The sequence below is a fragment of the Ambystoma mexicanum genome, chromosome 2q, assembly GCF_040938575.1.
Source record: "Ambystoma mexicanum isolate Mex_15411 chromosome 2q, UKY_AmexF1_1, whole genome shotgun sequence".
Classification (NCBI taxonomy): Eukaryota; Metazoa; Chordata; class Amphibia; order Caudata; family Ambystomatidae; genus Ambystoma; species Ambystoma mexicanum.
In genome coordinates this window covers 124,598,449-124,625,732 of record NC_090924.1, presented here as the reverse complement: position 1 = coordinate 124,625,732, position 27,284 = coordinate 124,598,449, and the positions used below count along the sequence as shown (strand labels likewise).

The following is a 27,284-nucleotide window of genomic DNA, read 5'->3' as shown; positions in this document are numbered from 1 at the left end:
ATCATATGATGGGGTTTACCATTAAAGTAGTCTGCATGCGTCCAGTGTTAGCAGAGATCTGAACTGGTAGGTGGAAGTTATACCTCAAAATTGCTCTTTTTTCAAACTTAAAAAAAGTTTCCAGGCCAACGCCACACACCATAGTAGGCTTGTAAGATACGATGGTCACTCCAGAAATACATTTTTTAAAAAAAAAAAAATCAAATTAAAAACTATACCTAATAGTTGGCATAAAGTTATACGAAGGTAATGCTGGAGCAGCAGGGTGTTAGGTTTGCATCCCTTTTGTTAAAGCAGCATGCAACATTTCTCTCGAGTGTATTGTACTGAACAAGCTTTGATTAGTACTAATTTAGAATTATTTGTAACCTTGCAAAAGAAAGGCAATTTACTGGAAATGTAAAACTTAGGTGTTTCTGCCTATGGTATCTAAAATGGTGGTGAACAGCCACCTGTAGGAGTCCCGTGCATGGGACATTTACACCTTACTGCACACATGTGTGAATTGACAACCTAGGGGGCGACGAGTGGTCTCTTCTATGATGACCTTGTCTGCCCTCAGCATAGACAGATTGCTCTGTGGGAGTGAAGTCCCTCTTCTGTGAGCCAGTTAGCCTTGGTGGCTAACTGATTAGGAATTTAAATAAGACAGAAACGTGTGCAGTTCGTTGGAATAAAATCATTACATAACATCAATGGTCACTTCACATTTGATACATAAATAAGTGGATCACATAGATTGGGTCTCCTGGGGGTAAGTTAATTCACCTCTGGTAAATAAATAATCAATTATTACAAATTGGGGCACTGGTAAACCAGTCGACATTTGGTACATACATAAAAGCATCTCATAGTATGGGTCACTTGGGAGCGAATTAATTCACCTCTGGTAAATGAATAATTAAAGGCTAAAATTCAGTTCACATTTGGTACATACAATTAGTTTTCTCTGATCTACCCTCGTCCTCTGAACATTTGCACCCCAACCTTTCCCTTGAAGGGAGGAGCCGGGGGGGGGCGTAGGCACTACACTGCAATGTTTGGACCACCAAAACTGCCAGACGCGCGTCAGCCTCTGAAGAGACATTGTGGGGGGGATTCGGGAATGGGTCTGCGACCACCCCCCTCACTTTTCCCGGTTGTGGGTTTCTTTATTTTTAACACCTTACTATTCTATTTTGTAATCCTTTTTATTTATCTGACTAACATAACTCATAGGTCCCTTCTCCTTCACTTTTGACAGGAATTTCACTTTACCAAGTAAGTCTGTGCAACGCAGGCAAAGCGTATTCTGCCGCACAGTTGTAAAATATGCGTTTCTCCCCCACACTTTTCCCCTCCTACCTCGAAGCCAGTACCCGCAGCTTAGCGTGGGAACGCCCCAGTTCTGTCTTAGGAAAACAGCGCGGAATACACTGCCGGCCTTACTCTCCAGACTCCAGGCAGACACCCTCTCGACCAGGCCTCAGGGGACGTCCTTCAGCGCACAGATATCCTCACTGCCCTCTCTGGTTCTCTGGGAGCTTCTCTTGCTCTGCCAGTCTCTCTGGTTCTCCGGGAGCTTCTCTTTTCTCCATGCCACACTGCGGCACCATATATCAACATCCACCCTGCCCACCAGGTGCGGAACTGTGGGGGCCTTCTGACAGGGCTAGAGGTCAAAACACCTCAGCCACACACCCGCTCCCCTCTCTTGCTGGACCATACCAAGTCCCCTGGGACTTCTCGCCCGCAACACGCTACGGAAAGCAGGAGAGAGGCTTTTTACACAAAATACAAACCCAGGGCCCATTTACACAACAAACCCACATGAAATGCAGGTTTACATTAACATTACGATAATGCTAGTTTACCTTTCTAGGTAAAGCTTCAATTAACAAAAAAAGAGAGAGCAAAGTATAGTTCCAAGATGGCAGCTGCTAGTCTTGCATAGTCAAGGTAGAAATGTTGTCCATTTTCTTTTTGCGCTCGAGAATATAAATTGAAGTTCTAACTCTAATTGTATTCCCGGAGGTGCTTGGCCATTTCGATTAGCAAAACAAACCTGTTTTAGAGCCCAGAATGTGTTTTTTCCATCTTTATTGTTTAAGCATTTATCGCAGTACTTGCATGGGAGGTGTCATGAAAATACACGAACGCTCAGAGGGAGCCTGAGGGAGAACAGAGCTCTCAAACCCAGGCGTAGCTGAAGATGTGAGGGGGCCCATTGCAACATGATAGTTGGGACCCCCCATTGCTTAGAGCAGAAAGCAGTCTGAGGCAACTGCAGAGGGGAGTGGCGGGGGGGCATGCATGCATTAAAATGGAAATCTAAATAAGGTAAACAGTCGCCAATTATCAGGAGACTGAGCCAGCAGGGAGCTAAAACACAATGCCTGCTGAATAGCAGTGAATCCTTCTTTGTAAGCAAGTGGCTAACGTGGAAGAACCACCATTGAAAGACAACGAGGTGATAACTTCTGTTTTCCCCAATGGAAGTGATGTTCGGACAGACGGCAGCCAACGCAGCTTGTAAGGCGAGCTCTGCAAAGCTTTCACTGTAAGCCCCTCGAACGTAAGTAAGATATAAAGGAATATATTGCCATGTTATTACACTGCTGACTGGCAATATGGTGGCATTTGCTAGGGTCCCCACTGAGGCTGGAGTACCCTTTCATTTGAAAATGTTGAGGTGCCGTCCCTGCTCAAACCACACCTCATTTTGTCAGAGTATTCCCCCCCCCCACAGTCCTAGTCATGTTTCTTCCTGTTCTGATCCATTTAGTACTGATTTTATAATGGAGTAGTACAAGTACCAGAATGCAAAAAATAAAATCCTCACTGAATATTCGATACACACCTGGCAAGCTGAGAGCTCTTAGAACAGTCAGACGCATTTGCCGCTGGTGATCATTTATACAACATGATCCTAAGTGAGCCTTCCTCCAAGAAGCACTTTTACCTTGTTCACACTGTCTGACTGTGTGCTGCATCGACCCAAAACCTCCTCACGTAGCAGGTGCATTGGAAAACATTTGTTCCAATAAAGAAATGACTGCCAGAAAACTCAAAAACCGGTTGCTCCATTTACTAAACGCAGCAATGATCCCTTGCTTCCGTGTGGGATGTGCAACACATATGGTTTGCACAGGATCTGGGCGGCCAGGTCTCACACAGGCAGGGTGTTAATGAACTGACTAAGCCAACTAAACTGTTCAACCAACCCACAATTCATAGAATCCCCAAGTCATGAATCGGCATGCCACCTTAGCTAACTCACGCTCATCCTGCGCCTGGTCATCAAAAGTGCCAATTATAATCCCCATAAACCCGTGCTCTTAACACCTGAACATCATTTTTAAAAACAACATGACCTAGAAGAAAATGTGTTGCGAAAACAATGAATCCTATGGGAGCAGATTGCAAGGGCCGACGACAAAAGCCCTGCAAAATGGAGGAGGCACCCCCGATAACCCAGGCAGTGTCCTCCTGGTGGATCCCGCACCCTCCCCCTTCCCGTTGGTGAGGAGGGGGGAGGCGCAGGGATAAGGCGGCAAAACGGGCAGAAGCCCGCGAAAAGGAGAGCGCCAAAAGCCGGAAAAGCCTGTGAAACCAGTAAGCGCGGCAGCTACTGGAGAAAGCCCGCGAAAGGGCAAACAAAGCCCAGGGGAGGGGTTTCCCCCTTTATAGGGAGCGGGGGCTCGCACAGAAGGCAGCATCCAGCTGCAACTGTGGACCCCCGCTCGTGGACTACAGAGGGTTTCGTTTTTGCTCGAGTACTTCGTTTTGCATGCAATCCCAGGAGAACTTCGTGCGTTACGGCGAGCTACACGAGCGGCTGCCGTTGCAAGCAAACCGTCGCGTCGCCAGCGGGAGAAGGGGAACAGAAGGCTCACTTACCTTTGCCCGCGGAGCTAGAAGAACTTTGTGGCGAGTGAGGGGTGCAGCTGCAGGAGCCTCTGAACTGTCGCAGAAGGCAGCAGTCTAAGTGCGTAGAGGGATCGGCGACTGGAAGGCGGAGCTTCAGCGCAGCTCGGCGCAGGCCCAGAAGTGCGCTGATCAGCTGTTTTTCCACCCGGAAGCTTCGACGGCAGTGGGGCTGCAGGAGGGCGGTGCTTCATCGCAGCGCGGGCCCAGAGGTGAGCGGCTCAGCTGTTGCCTCTCGGAAGTTTTCACGGCGGTGAGTGGCTGCAGAAGGGCGGCGCTTCGCTACGTGGACATCGGGGGGGCACACACGAGCGGATTCTTCAGCGGCGAGAGGAGCACCATTAAGATATCGGCTGTACATACCTTGAACCTTTTTGGGGTAAATCATTGGTGTCACTGTAGAACTGCATACTACAGTACATGAGGTTGAAAGTTCTACCAGAAGACAGCTAAGTTAAGTGACCTGTAAACTTGTGGTGACTTCGGTTGGGTGCATCGGAACACGCTAGCACTATTAGGAGTTGAAGAAGCTACACGTGTCTCAGCCAAGTCATTTGAACGGCGTGAGGGACGTAAAGCCTTCAGAGGACTGGAAGCGTGCTGCAAAGGGGAAGCCAAGGCAAGCATGGACATGGAAGCATTCCTCGCTATGGGCAAGGTGGTCGTGGCTAAGCATGGTAGTGACTGGATGCATTCCCTGGTGAGCCAGCCAAGGGGAAATCATACTAGCATCAGCAACAGGCCAGAATCACCGTTGATGTTCACAGAGGATGAAGAACTACAGGAACTGGAGGTAGAAGGATTGCTGGAAGAGGAGGAGGAACCCACAAGGAAGAGGAAGAGGGTGATGACCCAGAGGGCGAAGGCAAGCAAGGAGCAAGCAGCAGGCAACAGAAAGGGGAAGGCAGCGCCCGCTAGAAGCAAGGCGCAGGCGCAAGTGGTTGAAGCCGTACCGGCACCTACAAGTATGCCTGCCTCCACGTCCCAGGTAGCACCCAACACGCCTGAAGCCAGAACGGCGGCAGTGATGGAGAATGGACCACCTTGCATGGAGGTGTTGAAAGGTATGGTGCTACAATGTATGCAAGCATGGGGAAAGGGGGGCAATGGCACAATGTTAAGTGGGAATGTTAATGCATTTAATCAAGTGGGCACTGGGGCAAATGTAATTCAACAGAAGGAAGTGACCCCTGTCCCGGCAATGGGTGCCGCGCGGGGTGGGCACAGAGGGAGTGGCTTCCAGGCGGGTGTGTTGCCAGGTTCAGAGGTACAATGGCCAGGAGGTTGGCCAAATGCGCTTATGTTAAGTGGGGGGAGTCAGCAAGGCATGGGCCAAAGTGTGGGAACTGGGGGCATGGCCAATCTCGCCACAATACAGGCTCCTCTTGAGCAGCCTCCTTTACTTACCAGTGATGGGATCCCAGTGGGCGGGAACAGTACAGGGAATCAATGGGATGCAGCAGCAGGCGGTGCAACACAGCCATCCGCTTGGTGGGGCCAGGGTGTAGCCAGCCTAGGGGTACCTCAAGCTGGAGTCATTGGTCAAGGGGGAACAGGGGGCATTATGACACAGTATGGGAGAACTATGCCTGGTTTTGCACCAGTCAGGGTATCAGTGAACTCTCTGTCATGGCATATACCAATGTCAGCAAAGGAACGGGTATGGAGGAAAGAATTTGTGGAAATACTGGAATTTGTGGGGATGGAGCCTCTGGGTAACGGGTTAAAGGAATTATCCGAAAAGGGATAAGGAGACACCCAAAACTGAGGCGACCATTCATAATTGGTTAAAGGCATTTTTGATTTACACCTCTATAATGATTGAAAAACACCCTCACGATGCTTCAGCTATGTTAGCCTACTGTCATTACATCCAAGATATTTATTTAAAGAAGGGGGGGGGGGCGAAGGCTGGCTTAAGTATGATAGGGCTTTTCGGTTAAAAATGCAAGTATGGCCTGCCCTAGCTTGGGATGAAATGGATGTTGGGGGTGTGGTGGACAAACTAGTTCTCACAAACGAAGGGGGGGCGAAGCCAGCAGTTGAAAAAACGCAGGTTTGGAGGGGCAGAGGTGGCTACTCCAGGCGTGGAAGGGCGTCCTTTCGCGGGCACTCCTCCTGGAGCAATAGGAACAGCTACCAGGGGGAGCAGGCTGAGTGCTGGAGGGTCAACTCAGAGGAAGGTTGTCCATTTGGCAAAACTTGCAGATTCAAACACCCAAAAGGGAATAGCAACAAAGAGCATGGTTCCGCAAGTGGGGAGGGTAGACGCAAGGGCAGCCGCAAGGGCCAAAGCAAGGGCAAGAGTGAATAAAGTCAATGTCATACTGTCAAGAGCAGCCCCACGCAAAATGTGTAATGAATTGATTAAAAGCGGGCTACCGACCCCTGTTAAATTGCAAGCTATGACTCCATGGTTGAATGCGTATCATAACATTGAGGATGCAAAGTTGTTATGGGAGGGCTTCAGGTGGGGGTTCAAGATCCCATGTACAGACAGGTTGGTGGGGGATGAGGTAAGGAACCTTAAGTCAGCTCTAGCAATGCCAGAGGTTGTATTACGGAAAGTATCCAAGGAGGTGGACTTGGGCCGGGTGGCGGGCCCCTTTAAACATCCCCCTCTACCCAATTTGGTAATATCACCGCTGGGACTGGTACCAAAAAAGGAGGAGGGTCAGTACTGCTTAATACATCACTTGTCATTTCCAGAGGGTGGCTCAGTGAATGACGGAATTGGGGAAGAGAAATGCAGGGTGCACTATGCCTCCCTGGATGATGCAGTAGAATTGGTCAGGACAGCGGGGCAAGGTGCCCTCATGGGGAAAGCAGACATCAAATCAGCATTCAGGTTGTTACCCATACATGAAGAAAGTCAGCACTTGTTGGGTTTCAAGGTTCAGAATATGTATTATTTTGATAAGTGTCTTCCTATGGGTTGCGCCATTTCATGTGCTTACTTTGAAGCATTTAGCTCATTCCTTGAGTTCACGGTAAAACAGGAATGCGAATCAGGGACAGTCCTGCACTACCTAGATGATTTTTTATTCATTGGAAAAGAAGGTACGGCAGGATGCCAGGAGATCATGCAAGTGTTTCACAATCTGATGGGAACGATGGGGGTGCCACTAGCTGAAGGGAAAACTGTGGGCCCGGTGACTTGTTTAACATTTCTGGGGATTGAGATTGACTCAGTGGAAGGGGTGTGTAGGCTACCACAGGACAAAGTCAACAAACTGAAGACATGCATTAAGGAGTTAAGGTCAAAGAAGAAGGCTACTCTGAAAGAGCTACAAGTCATGGCGGGTAATCTTAATTTTGCAGCCAAAGTTATCCCGGTGGGTAAAACCTTCGCAAGGAGTATTGAGCTGAAACTGGTGGGCTTAAAGCATGCAGGGCAACACGTCAGGTTGGGGGCTGAAGTAAGGGAGGACTTGGGGATGTGGGATGAATTTTTGGACAGTTTTAACGTGGTTCGCGTGTGGAGAACCTTGAGCAACGGCGAGGAGAGGCGCAAGTTATTTACAGATGCATCTGGGGCCCTAGGGTTTGGGGCTATCCTGGATAACCAGTGGTGCGGTGCAGCCTGGCCAGAAGAGTGGCATACTGTGGGGATCACCAAGGATATCACACTGTTAGAACTCTTCCCCATTGGGGTGGCATTTAAGCTATGGGGAGGGCAGTTGAGGGACAGAAAAGTCATGTTGTGGTCAGATAACCTGGCAGTGGTCCAGATAATCAGGGATCCGCCGGAACCTCTAGAGTTCTGCGGCCACTGAGAGAGCTCAACAAATGCATGCTGAAATGGAACATTGAAGTAAGAGCCAGGCATATCCCAGGGGTGCAGAACATGGCAGCTGATGCTCTCTCTCGTTTGCAGTGGGAGAAATTTCGAGAGTGTTGCCCGGGAGCCGAAAAAGGGATGACGCCATTCAAGCCAGAGTGGTGGGACATGATTGGGGCAATCTGGGTTCCCTGATTCAGACGGCGCTGTCACCAGGCACTAACAGAAGGTATCTGGCCTGCCGGGAACGTTACCTAAAATTCACACAGGAACAGGGGTTGCACATTTGGCCAGTAAGGGCCTTTGTGGGATGGGGATGGCAAGGAGGAAAAGCCAGGTCATGGATGGCACATCACTTGGCGGCCATCGCGCATTTCTCTAAATTGCAGGGGTTGCCCGATCCCACAAAAGAACACTACATTTGTATGGCCATGAAGGGTTGGGCCAGGCAAGCAAGACCCAAAGCAGATGCGAGGCGACCCATTGATTATGTCAAATTACAGAGGGTTGTGGCCAGCTTGGTTGAAATTTGTCATGGGGAGTATGAAGTTGCACTGTTTAAAGCGACGTTTTCATTAGCATTTTTTGGGGCATTCTGGGTAGGCGAACTGATCCCTGAGAATAAAAAAGCGTAAGGCGCAGGGTATCTGCAGATTCAGGACGTGCAATACTCAGGTGGTCAGGTAACACTATGGTTAAAGAGGTCAAAAACAGATCAGAAGGGGAAAGGATGTACAATCTCTCTGCAACCCATTGCAGGGAGCACAGTCTGCCCAGTCACGGCCGTGGCAGGGTTCCTCAAGGTGAGACCTGCATCGGTGACCGAGGCGCCTTTTCTTATTCACGAAGACGGCTCCTCGCTAAGTCGTTTTCAATTCAGGAGGGTGATGGAACGGGCACTAGAAAGAATTGGGGAAACTGAAGGGGTTTTTGGGGCCGCAACATCTGCAGCGGCCATGGGAATGGGGGAGGTCGCAATCAAGCAGATTGGCAGATGGAAATCTGGTTGCTTTAAAAGATACATTAGGCCTGAAAAAATGTAAGGGTGCCTTCTTCTTTTCCTTCTTTAGCGCCAGCCCAGAAGAAGAAGGTGTCGGTTTGGGTGGTTGGACACTCCTTTGTGTCTAGGGCGGGGGCTTGCTGGACAGCGGAGCGAGAAAAGCAGACGGCAGGCAATTTCAGAATTGGGTGGCACGGGGTGCCTGGCATGAAATGGGCTCAGCTGCAAGGGCAGATGCGCAAGCTCATAGCCAGCAGAAGTAAGCCTGAAATATTGATCATTCACCTGGGGGGTAATGACTTAACTAGCTTAGGGAGAGGGGCTCTCATGCGCGAGACGATGTTCACATTACAGGAGCTGGCGGGTCAGTTGGGGGAAACAGATTGTGTGGTCTGAAATCATCCCTAGATTGGAATGGAGGGGTGCGGATAACCACGCGGCAGTGGAGAAGTCCAGGCGCAAGCTTAATTGTGCAATGGCGAAATTCTGTAGGGGCAGGGGTTTTGGACAGGTCAGGCATGGCCTAATCAACTTGAAATCGCCAGAATATTTTTTGAAGGATAGGGTACACCCATCACCGTTAGGCATGGACTTGTTTTTATGGAATATTTGTACAAAAATCTTGGAAATGTAAGGAGAGGAGCAAAGGGGGGAGCCACGGTGGGCGGAAAACCCACTCGTGGCGTGGCGGTGTTTGGCCAGACAAACACAGGAGACAGACTCCGGAGGAGCCAGGAGAAAGCAGGAAGGGTCTTCGCCCTTCTTGGACCCAGCGCCCCTTGGGAGCCCAAGCGGCAGGGGCGTCGGGGAAGAACAATTACGGCTCAGCTTCCCCCAAAGGAAACGGCACCTGCATGGGCAGGTGAGGCTCGGACAACAAGGTGGGGAAGAGTTGGGCCTGCTTACGGACTCTCAGGAAAGAAAGGGGGAAGCATGTTCTGGGAACACGGAGCAGTCGCTGCATCTTGCGAACAATTTTTTCCACAAATGTGTGCAGTGTGGTTTTTGTTATTGTGGAATAAAATCTGCGGCCTTCTTATGCCAACAAACTAACCGGTCTCATTCAACACTTTTCTGGGGAAAAGGGAATGAGTTAGGGGTATGTATTATATTGGCTACGGTATGAATGGACAGATGCCGGGGTTATTGTTTTTTACTGTAGTTTTAACTATCATTACGTGAGTTACAGTCACACAGTGCCTGCAATGCTCGATTTAATAATGTCCCTTAGAACATTTTCTTTTCCTTTTTTTGCAAATGTGGGTGCACTGAATTATAATGATTTTAAGATCAGTTTTATATCTTTGTCTCGGTTGCCTTTCATTTTCCTTCTGTGCCTACGTATATTGCATATTCTGAACACGGGATCAGCTGAACAAGCCTTCTGTGAGATGGACCCCACTTGGGGGACACGTGATATGAACTGGCTAAGGTCGAAGACGCCGGTAAGAACTGATGGAAAATTACCAGCAGGCATTGATGATTACGAACCTGTCCTAGCTGCTGTTCCGCTGGAGCACTGGCGGCTCTCCAGGTGCCTCACTTGCAAACTTCCTCTGCACCTTATAATTGGGCGGTCGAAGCTCAATATTTCGGGTGCAAACTAAGCCCATAAGAAAAAAAGCATTTCTTTGTTTTTGCCTGGCTGATCCCTTGCAAGTCTTTTGATTACAGGAGCAGAGCACCTGCGTGGAAACCTTCACCTTTCGCTCTGGCAGCATGCCTAAGCAGACAAAGCTGGGTCATCGGCCGTGCACTGGGGGGCCATTAACACATCGTAGTAACATTCCTTATCACTACCCCCAAAGAGATCAAGTGTAATCAGGGATGGTGCAATCACTAGGCAAAGTCAGGCACTTACCTAAAATGCACATATCCTCTCCCTCTCGCTCTCCCTCACCCTCTCTCCCGCCAGCCAGCCAGCCAGCCAGGATCACAAGTGGGCGTGACGGTCCTCGAGTCGCACTTGTGATAGCACGAGCCGAGCACCGCATGTGCCATGATCTACCCTCGTGACTCTGGGCTCGTGCGAATGCTGCCTCATTGCCTGCATTCAGCAAGCATTTGTTTCAACGACGACCGTTCAACGGCTGTGGTAGCCTGTGCTGCCCACAGGCTGCCGCCTGCGTGTGTCCGACTCCTGGACTTCGACGTTACCACCACCAGCCCTGCACTGAATAGGCCAGCCCAGGCCCTGTCCCCTGCCGACTCTCTCGGAGACAAGTCAGCACTGTGAACTACTGACTGACAGGTGAGGTGCCAACTGTTATACTGCCAAATATATGCTGGTGGGTCACGGTGCATGCCCCCGACAAATGATCTTGAGTAGTTCAACTTCTCTAATAAAATAGACTACATTTTTTTGGGTATTATTCGGGCGTTACTGTTATTACATTTTCACACCTAATTTACAAAGTAAAATGCTTCTCTAAAAAAACTGAAAACCAGTTGGTGTAACTTACTATATGTGTAGTTATGTGTGGGGGAAAAAACTTTGATTCACATAATCCCACTAAAAAAAAACACATTGTTGTTTTAAAATCTGACCAAGGGTAGACTTTGTCACATCTAGAATTGTTAGAATGTGAGATGGTCTGCAGGTGCTGGCTTTTAGTCTCTCAACAGATTTTATTCTGGTACTTGTGGGCTTGTATTTTATGCTTGCAAAGTAAAACTACCCTACAACACAGAATAATGTGAGCTAAAAGACCAGAACTAGACAAATATTCATCCTTCATCCTTCACCTGGGACAGCTAAATATGACCAGTTAAATGTGAAGTGCACACACATTTGCAAACGGAGCCACCAAAAGACCTGGGCTCCCGCTAGGCTGCCGAGTTTGACAAATCTATAATCCTGGGGCAATCACTCTACCAAAGGGAGATTATTTTAAATTGACGCCCACCTCCCGAGCCTCCAAGAAAAAACACTTGAATTGTAATTAAAAAGCTTGGGCAGGCAGCCCCAGGCAACGCTGCCTGCCCACACCCAAAAAGTTTCAGTGCAGGTCCCTATTCCGCCTCACAGTGATGCCTACCTCCGCATTCCCAAAGCGCTTGCATTCATGTTTTGGCTTTAGCTGCACCAACTACCTTCTAAAAACCGGTGTGGCGATTTTGATCCCTCTCAGGTTAGTGGCATAGTGTTAGTCCTTGGCTTTAGTAGCTGTTTGGTTTGGAGTGTGGTCTTTATGTACTCTTGGCTCTGGCGTCCTTTGAACACCGTCACAATGATTTTCAGACCGGTCCCCTGCTTGTGTCGTCTGTATGTTGTACTGGTCTGCGGGTTGAAAAGTCACGTAAAACCTTTGATGCAGGCAGTTTCAATGCAAGAACATACATCTCCATGCTGTCAAATGAGCCGAATTGCAGACCATAAGCAATAGCACATGATGATTCACTTGGAATGCATGCTGCGTGTTTATCCCTGGCATGCAATATGCCTTTCCTGTATGCCAAAACGCCGGGTATCGATTTACCCAGTACCCCACCCGCCCGTTTCACGCCGTGCCTGGCAAGTTCACCTAACAATGCTTGGGGCCAGCCCAGTCATTTTTGATAAGGAGTGTGATCGGGCAGATAATGTCCAAATTAGTTGGATGGACCGAAAATGGCGATCACCTGCTTTTCTTTTTAATGTACTCTTTGGTTAAAGATTTCAGTTTAGATGTTGGGGGGTTTCCTTTTGCACACTATTGAAATTCTAGTTTTTTCGTTTCACTCCCATCCCTAGTTTTATGACAGTCCCAGGTGCTTTCAATGTATGATAGTTCACATGTAGATAAAACTAGTGGTAGTTGGCTCCGTTTATCAAAGAACCTACATTTAGGCGGAGGAGGGAAAGTCCTGACATTTTAATGCGACAAAGATTTTTTAATGTGCCAGTCTTCCTCTGCAAAAGCCTTGGGAGATGCTGAATAAGACTCCACGGTCAATAAATGTATGCACCTTTGAGAGCTGGCTCTCGCTGAAGTCCCCTGGAGGCATAGGGAGGAACTGGAAGCAGCTCATAACAAGCTCTCATATTTGCTTGACGCCTAGTAGCTCGGTAAAAGCCCAACTGAAGGGATTGGGTTTTAAGAGCCTATTGAGTAAAGGTAAGTGGTACAAGATATGCTTTAATTTAAAAAAAGAACAGTCCTGTAGCGGTGAAAATGATGGGGAAAAATAGTGCAACTATCACCAGTAGAAAAAAAGTAGCGGAATTAAATTCCCATGAGTTGCTGCTCACTTACACCTCGGACTTTGGCAAGTATACATATTCATAGATTTGAGGGTGGCCTCCAAACAGACCCCCACCAAGATAGAGTCGCAGTGGTCGACAAATTTTGTTTCAAGAAAAAGGAAATACTGCAGAAAAAAGTACATTTTGCAGCAACTAAATTAGTTACCTATCGCGAATACGAGTGATTTGCACGCGGTAGAAATTACCGTGGGCAAATCATTCGCATGAGAAAGGTGCAAACTACCAAACGTTTGCACCTTTCTCATGCGAACACACATACAAAAACTCACACAACACACCCATAACACTCCCCCACTCACACCCCCAACATAAAGAAACCCCACTTACCTTCATCTTCATGCTGGTTCCCTGCAGCGCCAGTTCCCCTTCACTTCCGTGATCGGGAACAGGCGCTGCAGGGTCCTTTTTTTAAAATGTATTTATTATTTTTTTTAAAACAGAAGGCTGCAGGGATGGCCCCCGCAGCCCCCGCTCACTATAACATGAAGTATAGTGAGTGGGGTGATGCGGGGGACACCGCCGCAGCCCCCGTTTTTTTTTTATAATGCTACCACCAAAGGTTCGAACTTTTGGTGTTCGAACCTTTGGTGGTAGCATTTTTAGAACAAAAGCTTCATGCGAACCTTTTGATGCGGGAAAATCGACCTAAACCACCTATCGCTACTTAACCTACGCAAATCAATGTCTAATGTCCTTTTTGGGCCTCCGTGATTGAAAACAATTGGTCACAAAATAGTTTCTTCATATGTGCTTAGGGTCACTGGGGCTGTGAATGTCAGAAACGGACACTGACGGACCAATTAGAACAAGTGGCCGATGGGGTAAAATAAATGTTGTGCCTTGTTAGCAGCAATTCAGAAATGTTGCAGCACATTTAAAAACGACAAAAGCACCTTTTTTTTGCCAGCTCAACGTCTCTAGGAGCATGTTGGTGCATTGCATCCCACAAGCATCTTTCTGTCCTCTTTCTTTGTGGCAATACTGGCAGATATGTGGAATTTCCCAGTGGAATGTACAATAGGATGAGTCATTTATAAAGCACCTATACACTAGTGTTTCTAGGCACGACAGGACAAGAAGAACATACGAAGGACGAAACAAACGATCTTACTAGGCCTTGTGTCATTCAGATTGTGCAAGTGCATGGGGGTGAGGGGAAGTTCCTGGGGGAGAAAGGGGGGGGAAGTGCAATCAGGGCAGCATTGCTCTCAGTAAGTGCAGCCAGGGGAGCTGGCTCTATGTAGGGCAAGGAGGCAGGGGATTGCAGGGTTACAGATACAACCACCAAGTGCGCGGGGGCCCCGGAGGCAGTGCAGGTGCTTACAGGTCCTTGAGGAGCCTGGTGCCCATTGGGTTCTGAAGGTAGCCAGGCGACCAGTTGGCGCAGCAGACAGGCAGGTCAGCAAGGGAGATAAAGAGAAAGCAGAGGCGAATAGGAAGGTCTTGAGCTGCTTCCGGAACCTGAGGTGGTCCTGCTCAACTCTGAGAGGGACAGGGAGGGCCTTCCAGAGGGAGGCCCTGCAGAGGAAAGAGATCTACCTCCCACTCTCTGCCTGGAGAAGCGTCTGACCATCAGAGAGTTGGGGGTAGCTGAGCGAATGGCTCGAGAAGGGAGATGAGAGAGTTGGATGTAGTGCAGGCCCGGGCCCCAGAAAGCATTGTGGACAATGCAGAGGGTCTTGAACTTGATACTTGCAGCTACCAGGAGCTAGTGGAGAGATTTCAGGGCTGAGAGATACGATCCCTTGGCTTGAGGCCAAGGACAAGTCTTGCAGTCCTGTTCTGGATTAGTTGCAGAGGGCGGAGAGTAGCGGAAGGCAGGTAGAGAAAGAGGCTGTTGCAATAGCCCAGCCTAGAGAGAACCAGGGCTCTGGAGACTTTGAGCTTCTGGGGGAAAGTGAGAAAAGGAATGTGATGTGAGTAGAGAAGGAGAGAGTGGAGTCGAAGATGACACCAAGGTTTTTTGCCTCAAAGGAAGGCACAGGGAGAGGGTCCAAGGAGGGCGTCCAGAGTGAAAGAGGGAATTTCAAGACCCTACCTTGGTGCTCACTTCTTCCATCCCTTCAGTCTGGTGTCCCTCCCCCTCACTCCATCGACAGTGCACGCCTGCTCATCACCAACGCTCACCTCACTGCCTGTCACTCTAAGCTCTCTTCTGTCATTCTTCTCAATCTTTCAGCTGGGTTTGACATTGTGGACCATTCAGTTCTTTCCACTCTCACGTCTCTCGGTTTTTCTGATTCGGTCCTCAATTGGTTTCACTGACATCTCTTGAATCGCTCCTACTCTGTCAAATGTTCTGGGAAGACTTCCACTCCCAGCCCTCTTCTCTACGTGGTTCCTCAAGGCCCTGCACTCTGTCCTCTTGTCTCTGTCAATACTATCTCTCTCTACTCTCATTGCCTCTTACATTGCACCTTTACGTGGAAGACTCAAATCTTTTTCTCCTGTGTCTCCCTTTCTGACTCATTTATGCAACCGTTTCGAACTCTCTCTCTGTGGTTCAACAGCAGATGCCCTCTCACTTCCTACACCTTAACATCTCCAAAACCAAGGTCCTTATCTTTTTTGCATCTTCTATTTGCGGACCCATCCCTCCTCCCTCCCTCTCCTTTCCCCCATAGTTTCTCCCATTCTCTCCATCTGCTTGTAACCAAGATGTCATCTTTGACCTCTCGCCAGTCACATCTCCAATCCTTAATTAATATCCCCCATGCCCGCCCCAATCTTTTTATGCCTCCAAACTTCTCATTGCCCCTGTGGTCTTCTCACACAGGCTATTACTCCGCCCTTCTCCTCGGTCTTCCTGCCTCTCATCCAGCTCCCCTCTATTCTGTTTACAACTCATGCATTCATCTCCTTTTCTCTCTCCCATCTCTTCTTCCCTGCTTTCCAAGTCTCTGCTGCTTTTTGACTCTCATATTCTTTCACCAATTCCTCTCAATTGTCTTTAAATGTATCCATGGTCTCGATCCTCCCTGGCTTTCCTCACTAATATCACTCTAACCCCAGCTCGGTAACTTCCCGAATCCAGTTTCTATTCTCCATCCCTAAACCTCTGTGCCTCGACACAGGCAGGAGACTCCCGATTTGTACGTGAAAAATATTGCTATTTTTTTCTCCCACCTAAAATAAAAATCGCGTGCATGCCGTTTCAGAGCCAGGAGTCCTACTTGGAGTCTGTCTGCTGTTTACATCACGTTGTGGGAGTGACCAGCACAAAGCCAGGACGTGGCATGCGTGCAGTGTACAGTTCTACCACAGACTACAGCTTACAATTGGATTGATCATCAGCATGAAATAAGTTCTGCATGAAGTGTTGCTGTACCCCTTGTGCTTAAACTGTGCAGAATGTATTATGTGCTAGAGACTATTCTAGTTGTGGCTATTCCTCTCCTCTCCCGCTATTAAGTTCCTGCTCTCCGCTGGCTGACTCGTAAGCACGCGGCAAGAGCATAGTGTGAACTGAGAGTTGAACTAAGCAGCATCAAAGTGAAACCGAAAGCTAAGCCGGAACGCTCGAGTATGCCTGAGATAAGCGTGACAGCTTCCGCCGCCGCTGACCTCGGCATGAGTAAGACTAATCATCCATGCTCCATCTGAGCCATTCCTACTCCCGAACCAGAACTGATTTGCCTTCCCACATTGCCTTGCTCATGCGACTCCCTGCTTACAAAGAAAGCAGTCTGCATGGATGGCGGGATGTGGGCCCTGAGTCTCTCAGATAAAGGAAGCCAGGAACTCACCCTGAAGCCCATTACAGAAGACTGGGCTGCCACTGAGGTAGTATTCTCCAAGGACTGCACGGCAACTAACAGGAGAGCAGTTCAAGCTTGCCCCCAACGCACAGTCATATTGGCGTAATCTACAAAGCAACAAGGAGTGTCAAATACACTTCTAACCAAACCTTTGACTGACTTTTTTTTCTCCTGGTCACTATCTTTCCTAAGACCGAGGTGGAGACTATTAACGCTCATTTAAAGGACGCCATGGACACGCTAAATAAAGACCTTACAGTGGAGCCATCAATGTCACTTTCTTGTGTAGGCTCCAAAACCATAACCACAGTTGTGACTGCCTTGACGTATAGTACGATGCCCGATGACCAGGTAGTGGCCTTGGCGGCACTACAACAAGGAACTGTACAGTCCGATGAGCTTACATCATCAGGACCAAATCGAATGACTTCCCCCTCCGGACAATAAAATAAGTATGGCAGACTCCACTGACAACATATGTCCCCACCCAGTGACTATCCTTCGAACAAATTATCTTTCTCCACTGGTATCTAATGAGGGTTTGGATAAGCTGAACTTGGACATCAGCTTGGCAAGAGTTTCCACTGAATCTATGTTTAACACCTTAGAAAATATGTTTACGGTTATACTGACCAGGTGCGAGTCTATGGAGGACAAGCTCTGCACTTTAGGTGACCGACTGTCAAAGAATGACGAACTATTTGCAACAATGAATATTCAGCTTGTTGCCCAGTCTGCACATTTGGAAGACGTTTGTTCCTTGATCACGAACCCTGCCTTACTATTGAACCCTCTCAGCGCTAGCTTGTCTTCTCCCGGGCCGAAGCCCGTTAGATTGCTAGTAACGAACACAGCGATTGGGGAACGTCACATTGCCATTGGACAAAGAAGGCGGAAAACCCAAGGCCAGGTGCTAATGTACGAAACGTTGGCCACAAAGAAGAAAAGAATGAAGAAGGCACTGGAGTGCACTGATCCAGTCCCTCCCAAATGTGTGTCCTTCAGACCTTCTTCTGCCCTCTCATCCTTCTTTGGCATTAAGCTTTCGAATGCTCCAACTCGTCTGCCATTAACAAACTGCGGTAATTGATAAGGAAACAGAGCATTTGGACAGAACCAACTGAATCCTTAAACACTGCTGTGCCTCTCACATTTCAGGCAACTGACCAAAGTTCAGGAATTTGTGATGTTGCTAATATCAAGGGTGCACCCAAGACCAAAAGGGTAAATATCGCAAATGGTTAAAAATCCATCGTCATCACCTTGAATGTTTGTTTATTTTATATAGCGCTCCGGACCCAGGAGTAAAAGGGCGCTTACAGTGGCAAGTTACAGAAGTACAATAGATACAGGTTATGCAGTTAACAAAAAATGGGGTAATATACAACATATACAAACAGTGATATTTAAAGCAAACGGTTTAATCTATATATGGTATGTACAGTATATACAATTGGTGCCATGCTTAGTCTGTCTTGGGAATGGTTTTATCCAGTAGCCAACTAATGACTAGTTTCCTGAACTGTTGGAAGGATTTGGTCGATTTGATGTTCAACGGCAGGGTGTTCCAAAGTTGAGGGGCAAGGACCGTGAAACTTGAGCCACCGGTTCTTTTAGAGGTATATCTGGGCACATTGAGGCAGAGAGTGTTGGACGATCTAGTAATTCTGGTGCTCTGCTTCAAAGTGAGTTTGTTAGTGAGATAGGGGGGGGCTAGGTGGTTTAGGGCTTTGTAGGTGAGGCAGAGGTTTTTTTTTTGTTGAATGGATAGCCATTTGCAGGAAATTCTTATGTGGGAGATGTGCTCTCGCCTAGGGATGTTAAGTGCTGCTCGCAGCGCGTTGTTTTGGAGAACCTGAAGTTTATTAATTATGACTTGGTTGGCTCCTAGGTAGAGGCTATTGCAGTAGTCAAGCTTTGATTGTATGAGGGCCCTGGCCAGTGTAAGGCAACTATTTGTGGATAGGAAGGGTCTGCAGGCCCCAACTAGTTTCCCAGTGTAGGCGGTGGCTGAGGCAGTCATGTTGACTTGTTTAGAGAGGTTGGCGTTTGCATCGAGCTAGAAACCTAATGTTTTCACGTTTTTAACAACTGGGATGATGTTACCATCGATGAAGAACTTGGAGTAGTCAGGACTAAGTTTAAGTAGATTATTGGTAGATCCGACTAGGAGGAGCTCAGTCTTATCATTCAGGCAGAGTCCGTGTGTGGCCATCCATGCCTGAATGATAGAGAAGATTTCGTTGATCCTAGTGGCGTTGTCGTTGTAGTTGCCAGTGATGGTGAGGAGTATCTGGGTGTCATCTGCGTAGTTGGTGTACGTGACACCCAGATGGTCCAGTTTATCAAAGAGAGGCTTTGTAAAGATGTCAAGAGGGTGGGGAAGACGCAAGATCCTTGTGGGACACCGCAGGTAATGGGGATGGGGTCTGCAGCAGCCGTAGATGAGAAGACTCATGGTCCTGTCGGCTAAGAAGGATAGTATCCACATGACAACAAAGGGGGAAGAAGCGGGCAGCAGATGATAGGTGGTTGCAGAGTATTTGGTGGTCATCCAGGTCGAAGGCTGCTGAGAGGTCTAGAAGGAGTAGGATAGCTGCTTTATTTTTGTCCTTGATGTCATCAATCTGACCTTTAAGGTCAACAAGGGCAGTTTCTGTACCATGTTGAGGTCGAAAGCCAGATTGACGTAGGCCTAGCAATTGATTGGACTCTAGGTAATCTTGAATTTGCAAGTAGGCGACTCTGTCGAGGATTTTTAGGAGGAAGGGGACCGTGGTGATAGGCCTATAGTTGGTGGGGATGGCAGGGTCAAGGGATTGTCTTTTTAGAAGAGGGAGAACCCATGACTGTTTCAAGTTGTTGGGTACAGAATTGGACGAGAAGGATAGGTTTATAAGTTTGGAGATGAAGGGGGATCGGTCCCTCCAGCATCTTTGATGATCTGGGCGGGGCAACTATCCCCTTTGCAGTTGGAGGGTTTGAGGGATGCTATAATTTTTTGGACTTCTGGTATAGTGACCCTTTTGAACGTGAATCCGGGTGTAGTATTGGTAGGGGTGGATGTGCTAGAGAGGGAGTCGTTATTGTTGGAGAATTGTAGTCGTTTGGCCTCGATTTTAGTTTGAAGCCCAGTAATTTTGTTGGCCAGGGCATTTTGGATGCTAGTGCACCATGGCTTGTCTTTCACGCAGGTGTCGGTCGATGGGTTGGGGTTTTCTAGCTCCTTCAGAATGGTGAAGAGTTCTTTGGCGGAGGATTGTGCATTGTTGATTCTAACATTGTAGGCTTCCTTTTTGGTGCGGATTATCTCCTTCTTGTAATAGGAGGAGATGGTCATGAGATTAATTTTGTTTTCAGCTGAGGGAGTTGTTTTCCATAGGGTTGCCATCTTTGCTTTCTGTTTTCGGAGTATTTTTAGTTCAGGTGTGTACCAAGAGTTCAGTTGAGCTCTGGGTTTACCTTTGCGTAGCTTTAGTGGAGCAACGGCATCAATGGCAGTAGTCATGGCGTCATTGTAGGTGTTAACTAGGAGGTTAAGGTCAGCAGTGGCTGGGATCATGTTTAGGAGGGGGAGGACCAGTGGTGTGAGGGTCTCCGCCATAATATTGTGCTCGTTTCTAGTCGGGCAGGCTGGTGCGTGGGGGCCCTGCTTGGGGTTGGGGTTGTTGATGTCAAATGGTATGAGGGAATGGTCAGTCCATACCAGAGGTTGTGGGGCTTTGCAAATGATATTGCAGTTATGGGCTGCGACCCAATCAATAGTTCTGCCTTTCTGATGGGTGGGTAGAGTGATGACTTGAGTAAAGTCATGCTGAGATAAGGCGTTGGCTAGGGAGGCGGCAGGGGTGTCGTTAGGGTCGTTATACACTAAATTAAAGTCTCCTAGAATGATGTTTTGGGAGTGGGGCTTAGAGTTCTCGGCTATGAGGGAGGTAATGTCTTCTTCGAAAGTACCTGTAGTGCCTGGGGGTCTGTATATTAGTTGCATAGTAATTGAACTCTTAGGTGTGGTTTGTATTTTAATGGTGAGGTGCTCGCATGATTTTAGAGGGAGGGATGTAATGGATCTAAAGTCGAGTGAAGATTTGAATATGAATGCTACACCTCCTCCGCGAGCATTGGGTCTGTCGGCTCGGAGGATGGAGTATTTGTCAGGAATAGCGAGGGTTAGGTAGGGTCCTGCTGCTTCATGTAGCCGTGTCTCTGTGGTAGCAAGGAAGTCGAAATCTGCTGAGAGGATAATGTCGGCGATTTCCGTAGGGTGAGCAGCTAGGGATCCGACATTGAGTAAAGCTCCTTTTAGGGATGCCGTGTTAGTGGCGTTAGCGTCATTCGTATTGGTGGCCTTGGTCGTGGGTGTTGTGGACACCTTCCAGGTTGTGGTGTGGAGTCTAAGGCCAAGTCTGCTGTTGCGCGCAGAGAAGGAAGGGTTAGTAGTGGGGCGGTATCCTTGTGGTTTGGGAGGGTTGGTGACAGTGTGGTCATTTTTAGTAGGGTTGGTAATGTTGGGTATGGTGTTAGCTGGTTTGGCGCTAACATTTGCAATGTGGTATTGGTGAGTAGTGTGTGGGAATGGTGGTATGGTAGGCAGGAAGGGTGTGGGACAGGGGATGGGGTGATGTCTTGGACAGCCGAGTTTAGCTAATCCATTATTGTATGGTATGCAGCTGTTGCTGCTACATGGTGTGCTGTTGTCCATGACACAAAAAGGGAACATAGTGAGAATGAGCCAAGGGAGCATAATTAGGAGTGTAGCGTTAGCTGGGCTGGGGATGGGTCTATTGTGCCCAAAGAGGTGGGCACGGTAAGCAGTAAAGATAGCCAGTTTCAATTTTTGGTGCTAGAGTACCGGCGTAGACTGGATTCAAGTTTGCTAATAAAGTACAGAAAAGGGCCATTTCAATCATGTGAATGTTGGCAGACTTTGGTTGCCTTAGCCCTTGAAAAAGATGCTAGTAAATTCTGTAAAGCTGTGGAGGGCATCCATCAAGAGCCACCTAGGGACATCGTAAGGGTTGACTCGAACTTTGGGAAATGGCAGGAACATCATGGCCTTATCTTCTATCCAGCAAGCAAAATGGCATTAGAATAATGGGCTCGGTGAGATCTTAAAGCCGATCATGAGTAGCAATTCATCAAGAGCCCCGGGCCCGGATGGTATTTCCAGCTCACTGATTAAAAGAGATGCTGCATATTGGGCAATTGGCCTCGACTGGCTATTTCGCTGGATCGAAGAGTGCCAGGTCCTCCCCCCTTCTTGGCATGATTGCATCATTGTACCCATATGGAAAAAGGTGAGTCGGGAGGATCCATGCAACTGCCGCCTGCTCACAATGTTGGACGCACCGTCCAAAATCTTTTCCTGTATCCTGTTGAGCGAGCTTCGTGAATGGGCCAACCTCATCCCCCCCTAACCAAACTGGATTTCAGAGAGGACTGGGGACCACCCCCAATTGTCTTGCTTTAACAACTATAATACAGCAGGCATGGGTTATCTGATGATGGACCCTGTATGTGGCCTTCATGGACTACAGCACGGTCTTCGATTCGGTGAACAGAGACCGGCATAAATTGTCTGATTGGAACATTCCAGCTGGTTTGTTCTGCATGGTCATTGACCTGCATGAGAGCACAAGGGTCAAGGTAAGACTGGACCAAACAGGAGGATTTCTACCTGGATTCCCACCTACCAGGGTTTAAAGCAGGAACGTAAGCTTGCCCCCCTTCTCTTGAATCTGTACTTTGCAGACATGGGAGCAGCACTGGCCGATCCGACCTCATTTCCACCAAAGCTGGGGCTCATTCGCATGCAATGCTTGGCTACGCCGGATGATATTGTAATCATGGATCTTACGCCGTTGGGCCTCCAGGCATCCTTGGATTGCCTGAGGTCATACTCAATTGAATTCATTAGCCATCAATATTAGTAAGACCAAGGTGATGATTTTTAGCCCAAGCCTAAGCAGACAAGTTGGCGTCTTGGAGGGAGAGAATTGGAGGTGGTAGATGAGTACAAATACGTAGGCATTCCATCTGATCATCAATTAACAGGGCAGAGACTTATGGAGGCCTTGAAATAACAGAGTGCCCAGGTTATAGGCCTCTTCTTTTTTTTTTTTAAACTAGCATCCAAGGGCGGAGGCTATTCGCTCTGAATACTAGCACAACTATACTCTGCTAAACTCCTTCCCATTCTTGTGTATGGGGCAGTGCTGGGCCAACAAAAATATGAATGACCTGGCTAGCCTAGAGGGAAGCCTTTTAAAGAAACTGTTTCACCCCCCAGTGCACACACCGGTCAAAGTGGTTTATTTGGAATTAGGATTGGTTACATGCACAGCGCAAGTACAATTGTCCAAAACATATGCATAGGAAACTGGCTAATGCACAGATCGGAAGCCTCAACCAATCTATTCTGGAGGCAGCTCAAATTAAAGGTGCATTTATTAAGAACAGTAGCCTGACTAACATCCTTTCTGAATCTCTCAACTGGGATTCTGGATTTGGGGCGAATCCATTGACTTACAACCACTCACGCTACAAACTGGAAATGAAATCCAAGGTTGTTCCTTTCCACCAAGATCTGCACAAAAGTAAACTACGTACCGAGAGTAATAGTCTCTATTTTGTGGAATACATCTCAAACAGGCCGGGGGTTCCTGCTTTTATCTAGCAGTTTGTGGGAAACCAGCTGGTCTGTGATTATCTAAAACTAAAAACCAACACACTCAAAATCACGGGGTCTTGGATTAACACACGCGCAACAAAAGAATTTACCGTTTTTGTGGGAATGCGGAGTTGGAAACGGTGAAACACTTACTGATGTAGTGCGAAACCTAGTCAGCAATGAGACTGAGGGCTGAGAGATTGGCTGGTAACTGTGATGGTCTTGGTGCAGGGGAGCGATGGGAACGTTAGATGAATGGGAATGTCGAGCCTAGTATCATATTCTTCACAGTTATGTGGGTGGAAGATAAGCGTTAGGAGGCTAGGAACATCTATGGAAGGGTGGGGGGGTTGGAATGTGTGGGGCAAGTTATAGGTTGGGATGACTATGATGATGATAATGCTATGATGTCATTGAGATGGTGCATGTTCTTTCTTCAGCCTGACTTTTTTGGGTTTTCTTTTCCTCGGTGTATATGTTGGGTTAAAAAAAAAAGCTGACATTGTTCTACTGTATGGCACGTTAAATTTAAAATAAAAACATCTTTGCCCAATGTATACCTATGCCAAAATGTTTGTCTCCCTTTTTTTGGACGTAATCTTCCTCGCAGGAGGGTTGGAAAGTTGGCATGTCCTTTCGATAGCAGAAAAATCACACCATTTACAAAGCCAATACTTGTTTGTGCCGTGAAGGTGCTATGTCCGTCGCACTGTACCTTGGTGTACTTCTGATAGAATGCAGACACGAGTCAAGGAAGGAGGCCGCTCTGTTCCAGTGTGGGTTGTGGTTCTTTGTTCTCAAGTACAAACTAGGACATATCGGGAAAATATCCACAGACCAGCTGTGGAGCCATGTGATTGCCAGGTAGCTTTATTGCTTGCTGTACTGTACTCTTAACTACATTTCAAAAAGGAAAATCCGGATATTTACGTCACATGACGCCCCGCTCACCAGCACGCCTACATCCCTCACCAGCCCCACCCACTTTTTAGACAGGTTTCAATGCCTCAGTGCCTGCACATTCACATAGAGCAAACACGCAGCTCTCCTTAGTTAACGTTTAACCTTGTTTTCCCTGTATGTTGTGCACTTAAATGGTTGCACGCTATATCCGCTCTCCGGTGTTACAGATTCAAGGGGCTCCATACTCTTCCCTGGAGACCCAGAGAAGAGCGTGGAAACCCGGAGTATCCCATATAAACCCGGAGACTAGACAGGTAGGACTGTACTACGTGTACTTGGAATTAAACGAGCACAATACGAGTAACTTTTTAAAAGCAGCAGAGGATTCAAGTTATCTTGCACACGAAAATACAGAATGGAGAGTTAAAAAAAAAGCACTGTGAAAGTAGCACGCGTCCAGCAGACTTACCTGTCTGGCAGCCGTAAGAGTGCCGTCCACATCAAACAGGCACAGGATGCTGCTATCTCGCGCTGCCATCTCGCTCACCTGTGGATCACTGACGCCTGAAAACCGATGAATGGCATAAGCTGACCAGCCCTGAAGTGGGCAGTGTCTAGTTCCCATTAGAGAAACGGACCCTAGCAACGCCCCGCCTTTTCCTTTTCACGTGACTTTGGCACGTTCCGGAAGTGTCTGGGAAGTCATGAGCCGCAAGATTTCACTTCGTCTTCTTTGAGGGCAAGTCGTGCCATAGTTTCGTGGCAGCGTGCGGAGGAGCACAGGCATTGCTCCCTTAGAAGCGAATTTGGTTTACAGTAAGTCTTTTACAGTAAATCTTAAAGGTAATTGTATTTTGGTTGGAAGATCGAGAAGGCCGCGGAGGGGGTATTTCAGTGTATTTTGGAAATGAGACACCTTAGTGGTAGCATATCTGCCTACATTTGAAAATCAAAATTCCTGAGATGTATGCCCCGCCCACAGTCGCACAAAACTCCTCCCATTTTCACATGACCACGTGTCAAAAAGGTAAACTCTGTTTTGATGTGATGTAAGAAATTTGCAGTTCAAATTGAAATATGCATATTTCATTAAATTGCCTTTTCACAACCAACCAAATTGCATTTGCCTTCCATAAAATCAACACGTTAAAATGTGCCCATGTAAACTCCAAGAACCAATACAAAGGTTTTCCCTGAATTTTGCAGTACGGAAATTGGACATTTCACCTCAGTTGTTTTTCATCAGGTTATTTAGTGCAGTGGTGAGTTGTCCAGCCTGCAAACCCGATGGCTGTGGTTTAATGGGGCTGAGTCCACCCTAACCTGGGCAAAAAGAACAAAAGCAAAAGAAACGTTCGCATTGAACGTTGTCAAAAAAGAATGAAAGATGAAGCAATATAAACGCGCGTTATTTGCATTCGCTGCATTCCTTTTGCCAATGTGCTGGAAGCGTTACAGTCATTGCTGCAGAGTTAAGGCCACACTCTTGCAGGGAGTCGGAGGCGGCGCAGTCCTGCAAGCATAACAAAAAAAAACAGTGAAAGCTGTCCTCCACCAAAATTCCTGAGATTCCAGGATCTTTTCCGGAGAAATGGTTAAAATTCCTGAGTCTCTGGGAAAAGTCTGGCGGTTAGGCAGGAATGCGTGGCAGAGAGCTGATGAACACGGGCATTCTAACATTACAAAGCTTATTTGGTTTAGAGTACATCTTAAAGGTATTGCATAGTGATCGGTCTTTTAGTGCAGATGGATGATAAGGCCTGGCAGAGTGGTATTTCTTGTTTTTTTTAAAACCTTTGTGCTTGTTACTGTGCCCTGTCTCTTTAAGCTAGAGTTATCTCTACAAAGGTAGTCTCCCTCAATTTTTGTTTTCGGGGGGCCAGTATCTCAGAACAGGAGACACGTTATCAGAATAGTACAGAATTGAGAAAACTCGCTAACCCACTCTATGTCCAACCAGGGCTGGCGTGGTGAGCTATAGAATTATTGTGACAAAAGGCCATCGCCTACAACTTTGGTAAGCCACAATTATACAAGACACATAGTGCAACCATCCCATTCAATTGATACACACTCACAACATAGCAGTTTTTTTAATAAGTCCACGTCAATTTATTAAATGTTTAAGACTGTGGAATTATACCCGGAGACAGATGGATGCTGAAACCATATTTATTCACTGTTTAAAGGCAGCGGTTTGTTTAAAGAAAAAAAAAACTATCAAGTCCTCCCGGTTAGCTTCACCGGTGTCTTGGCCTTCCGTAATATACTGGCGTTAATCCTGGCTTGAGGTGTCCGGATAGGCCCACCACTCTGGTTCTCCCTCCTCTCTCTTCTCCGTGTCCTGTGGAATGAGAGCAACCCATTAGTCTGGTTTGGCGCGCTTTTATCACAACAGGAGGTTTGAAGCCCCCTCCAATCACAGAGTGCCCAGACTTTCCCCTTTCTCATTGGTTCATGAGGGGTTGCCCCGCCTCCCTTAAGGGTTGCCGTCCCGGGGTGTCGCCCTTCACATCCCTCTTGTGGTGTGTGGGCGCTAGCGTTGGCCATGTGACCGCGGCCACACTGAGTAGGGGCACATCCGGATGCTGGGCGTCCTCCTCCAGCCACGGGCAGTCCCGGCACCGTCAGGAGGAGCACGGGGGCGGCGAGTCGGTCGTTGCCCTCCCGTTTCTCGGCGCCGCTGTGAGCACCGCTCCCCCTCCCCCGGGCCGGAGCGAAAACCAGGTAGTGTCAGCAGCGGTTTCTCTCGCGTCTCCACCGTGGCTGCCAGCAGCGGTTTCCCCTTGCTTTGCTGTAAGCAAAAGGACGGACATGACACGTCGGGCGGACACGCCGCCAGACAGTCCAGCGTCTCCGGACTCATGTGGGCTCGATACATGCCGCAGCTCTATCCGGGGTGGCGTATCCTCACACATCCCTTCCCCAATCCCAGGCCGATCGGGCCAGGGAGAACACCTGGACAGATAGCCACCAGCTGGAACTTGGCAGGTCTGTGCAATGTGACGAAGTCGAAAGGT

The 27,284-nt window shown here is 48.0% G+C and overlaps 2 protein-coding genes across 2 annotated transcripts in view; one reads left to right on the top strand and one right to left on the bottom strand.

Annotated features, from left to right (window-relative positions):
* Positions 1-24,895, bottom strand: part of PMM2 (phosphomannomutase 2) — a 288,090-nt gene extending 263,195 nt beyond the window's left edge. Inside the window, exon 1 of the mRNA XM_069647046.1 lies at positions 24,734-24,895. Coding sequence (XP_069503147.1) covers positions 24,734-24,889 — 156 coding nt within the window. The 5' untranslated portion in view covers positions 24,890-24,895. The remainder of the gene's footprint in view (positions 1-24,733) is intronic.
* Positions 24,896-24,945: 50 nt separating this feature from the next.
* TMEM186 (transmembrane protein 186) overlaps positions 24,946-27,284 on the top strand; it is a 140,276-nt gene continuing 137,937 nt past the window's right edge. The window contains exon 1 of the mRNA XM_069647048.1: positions 24,946-25,080. The gene's annotated coding sequence lies outside the window, so the exon portion shown is untranslated. The remainder of the gene's footprint in view (positions 25,081-27,284) is intronic.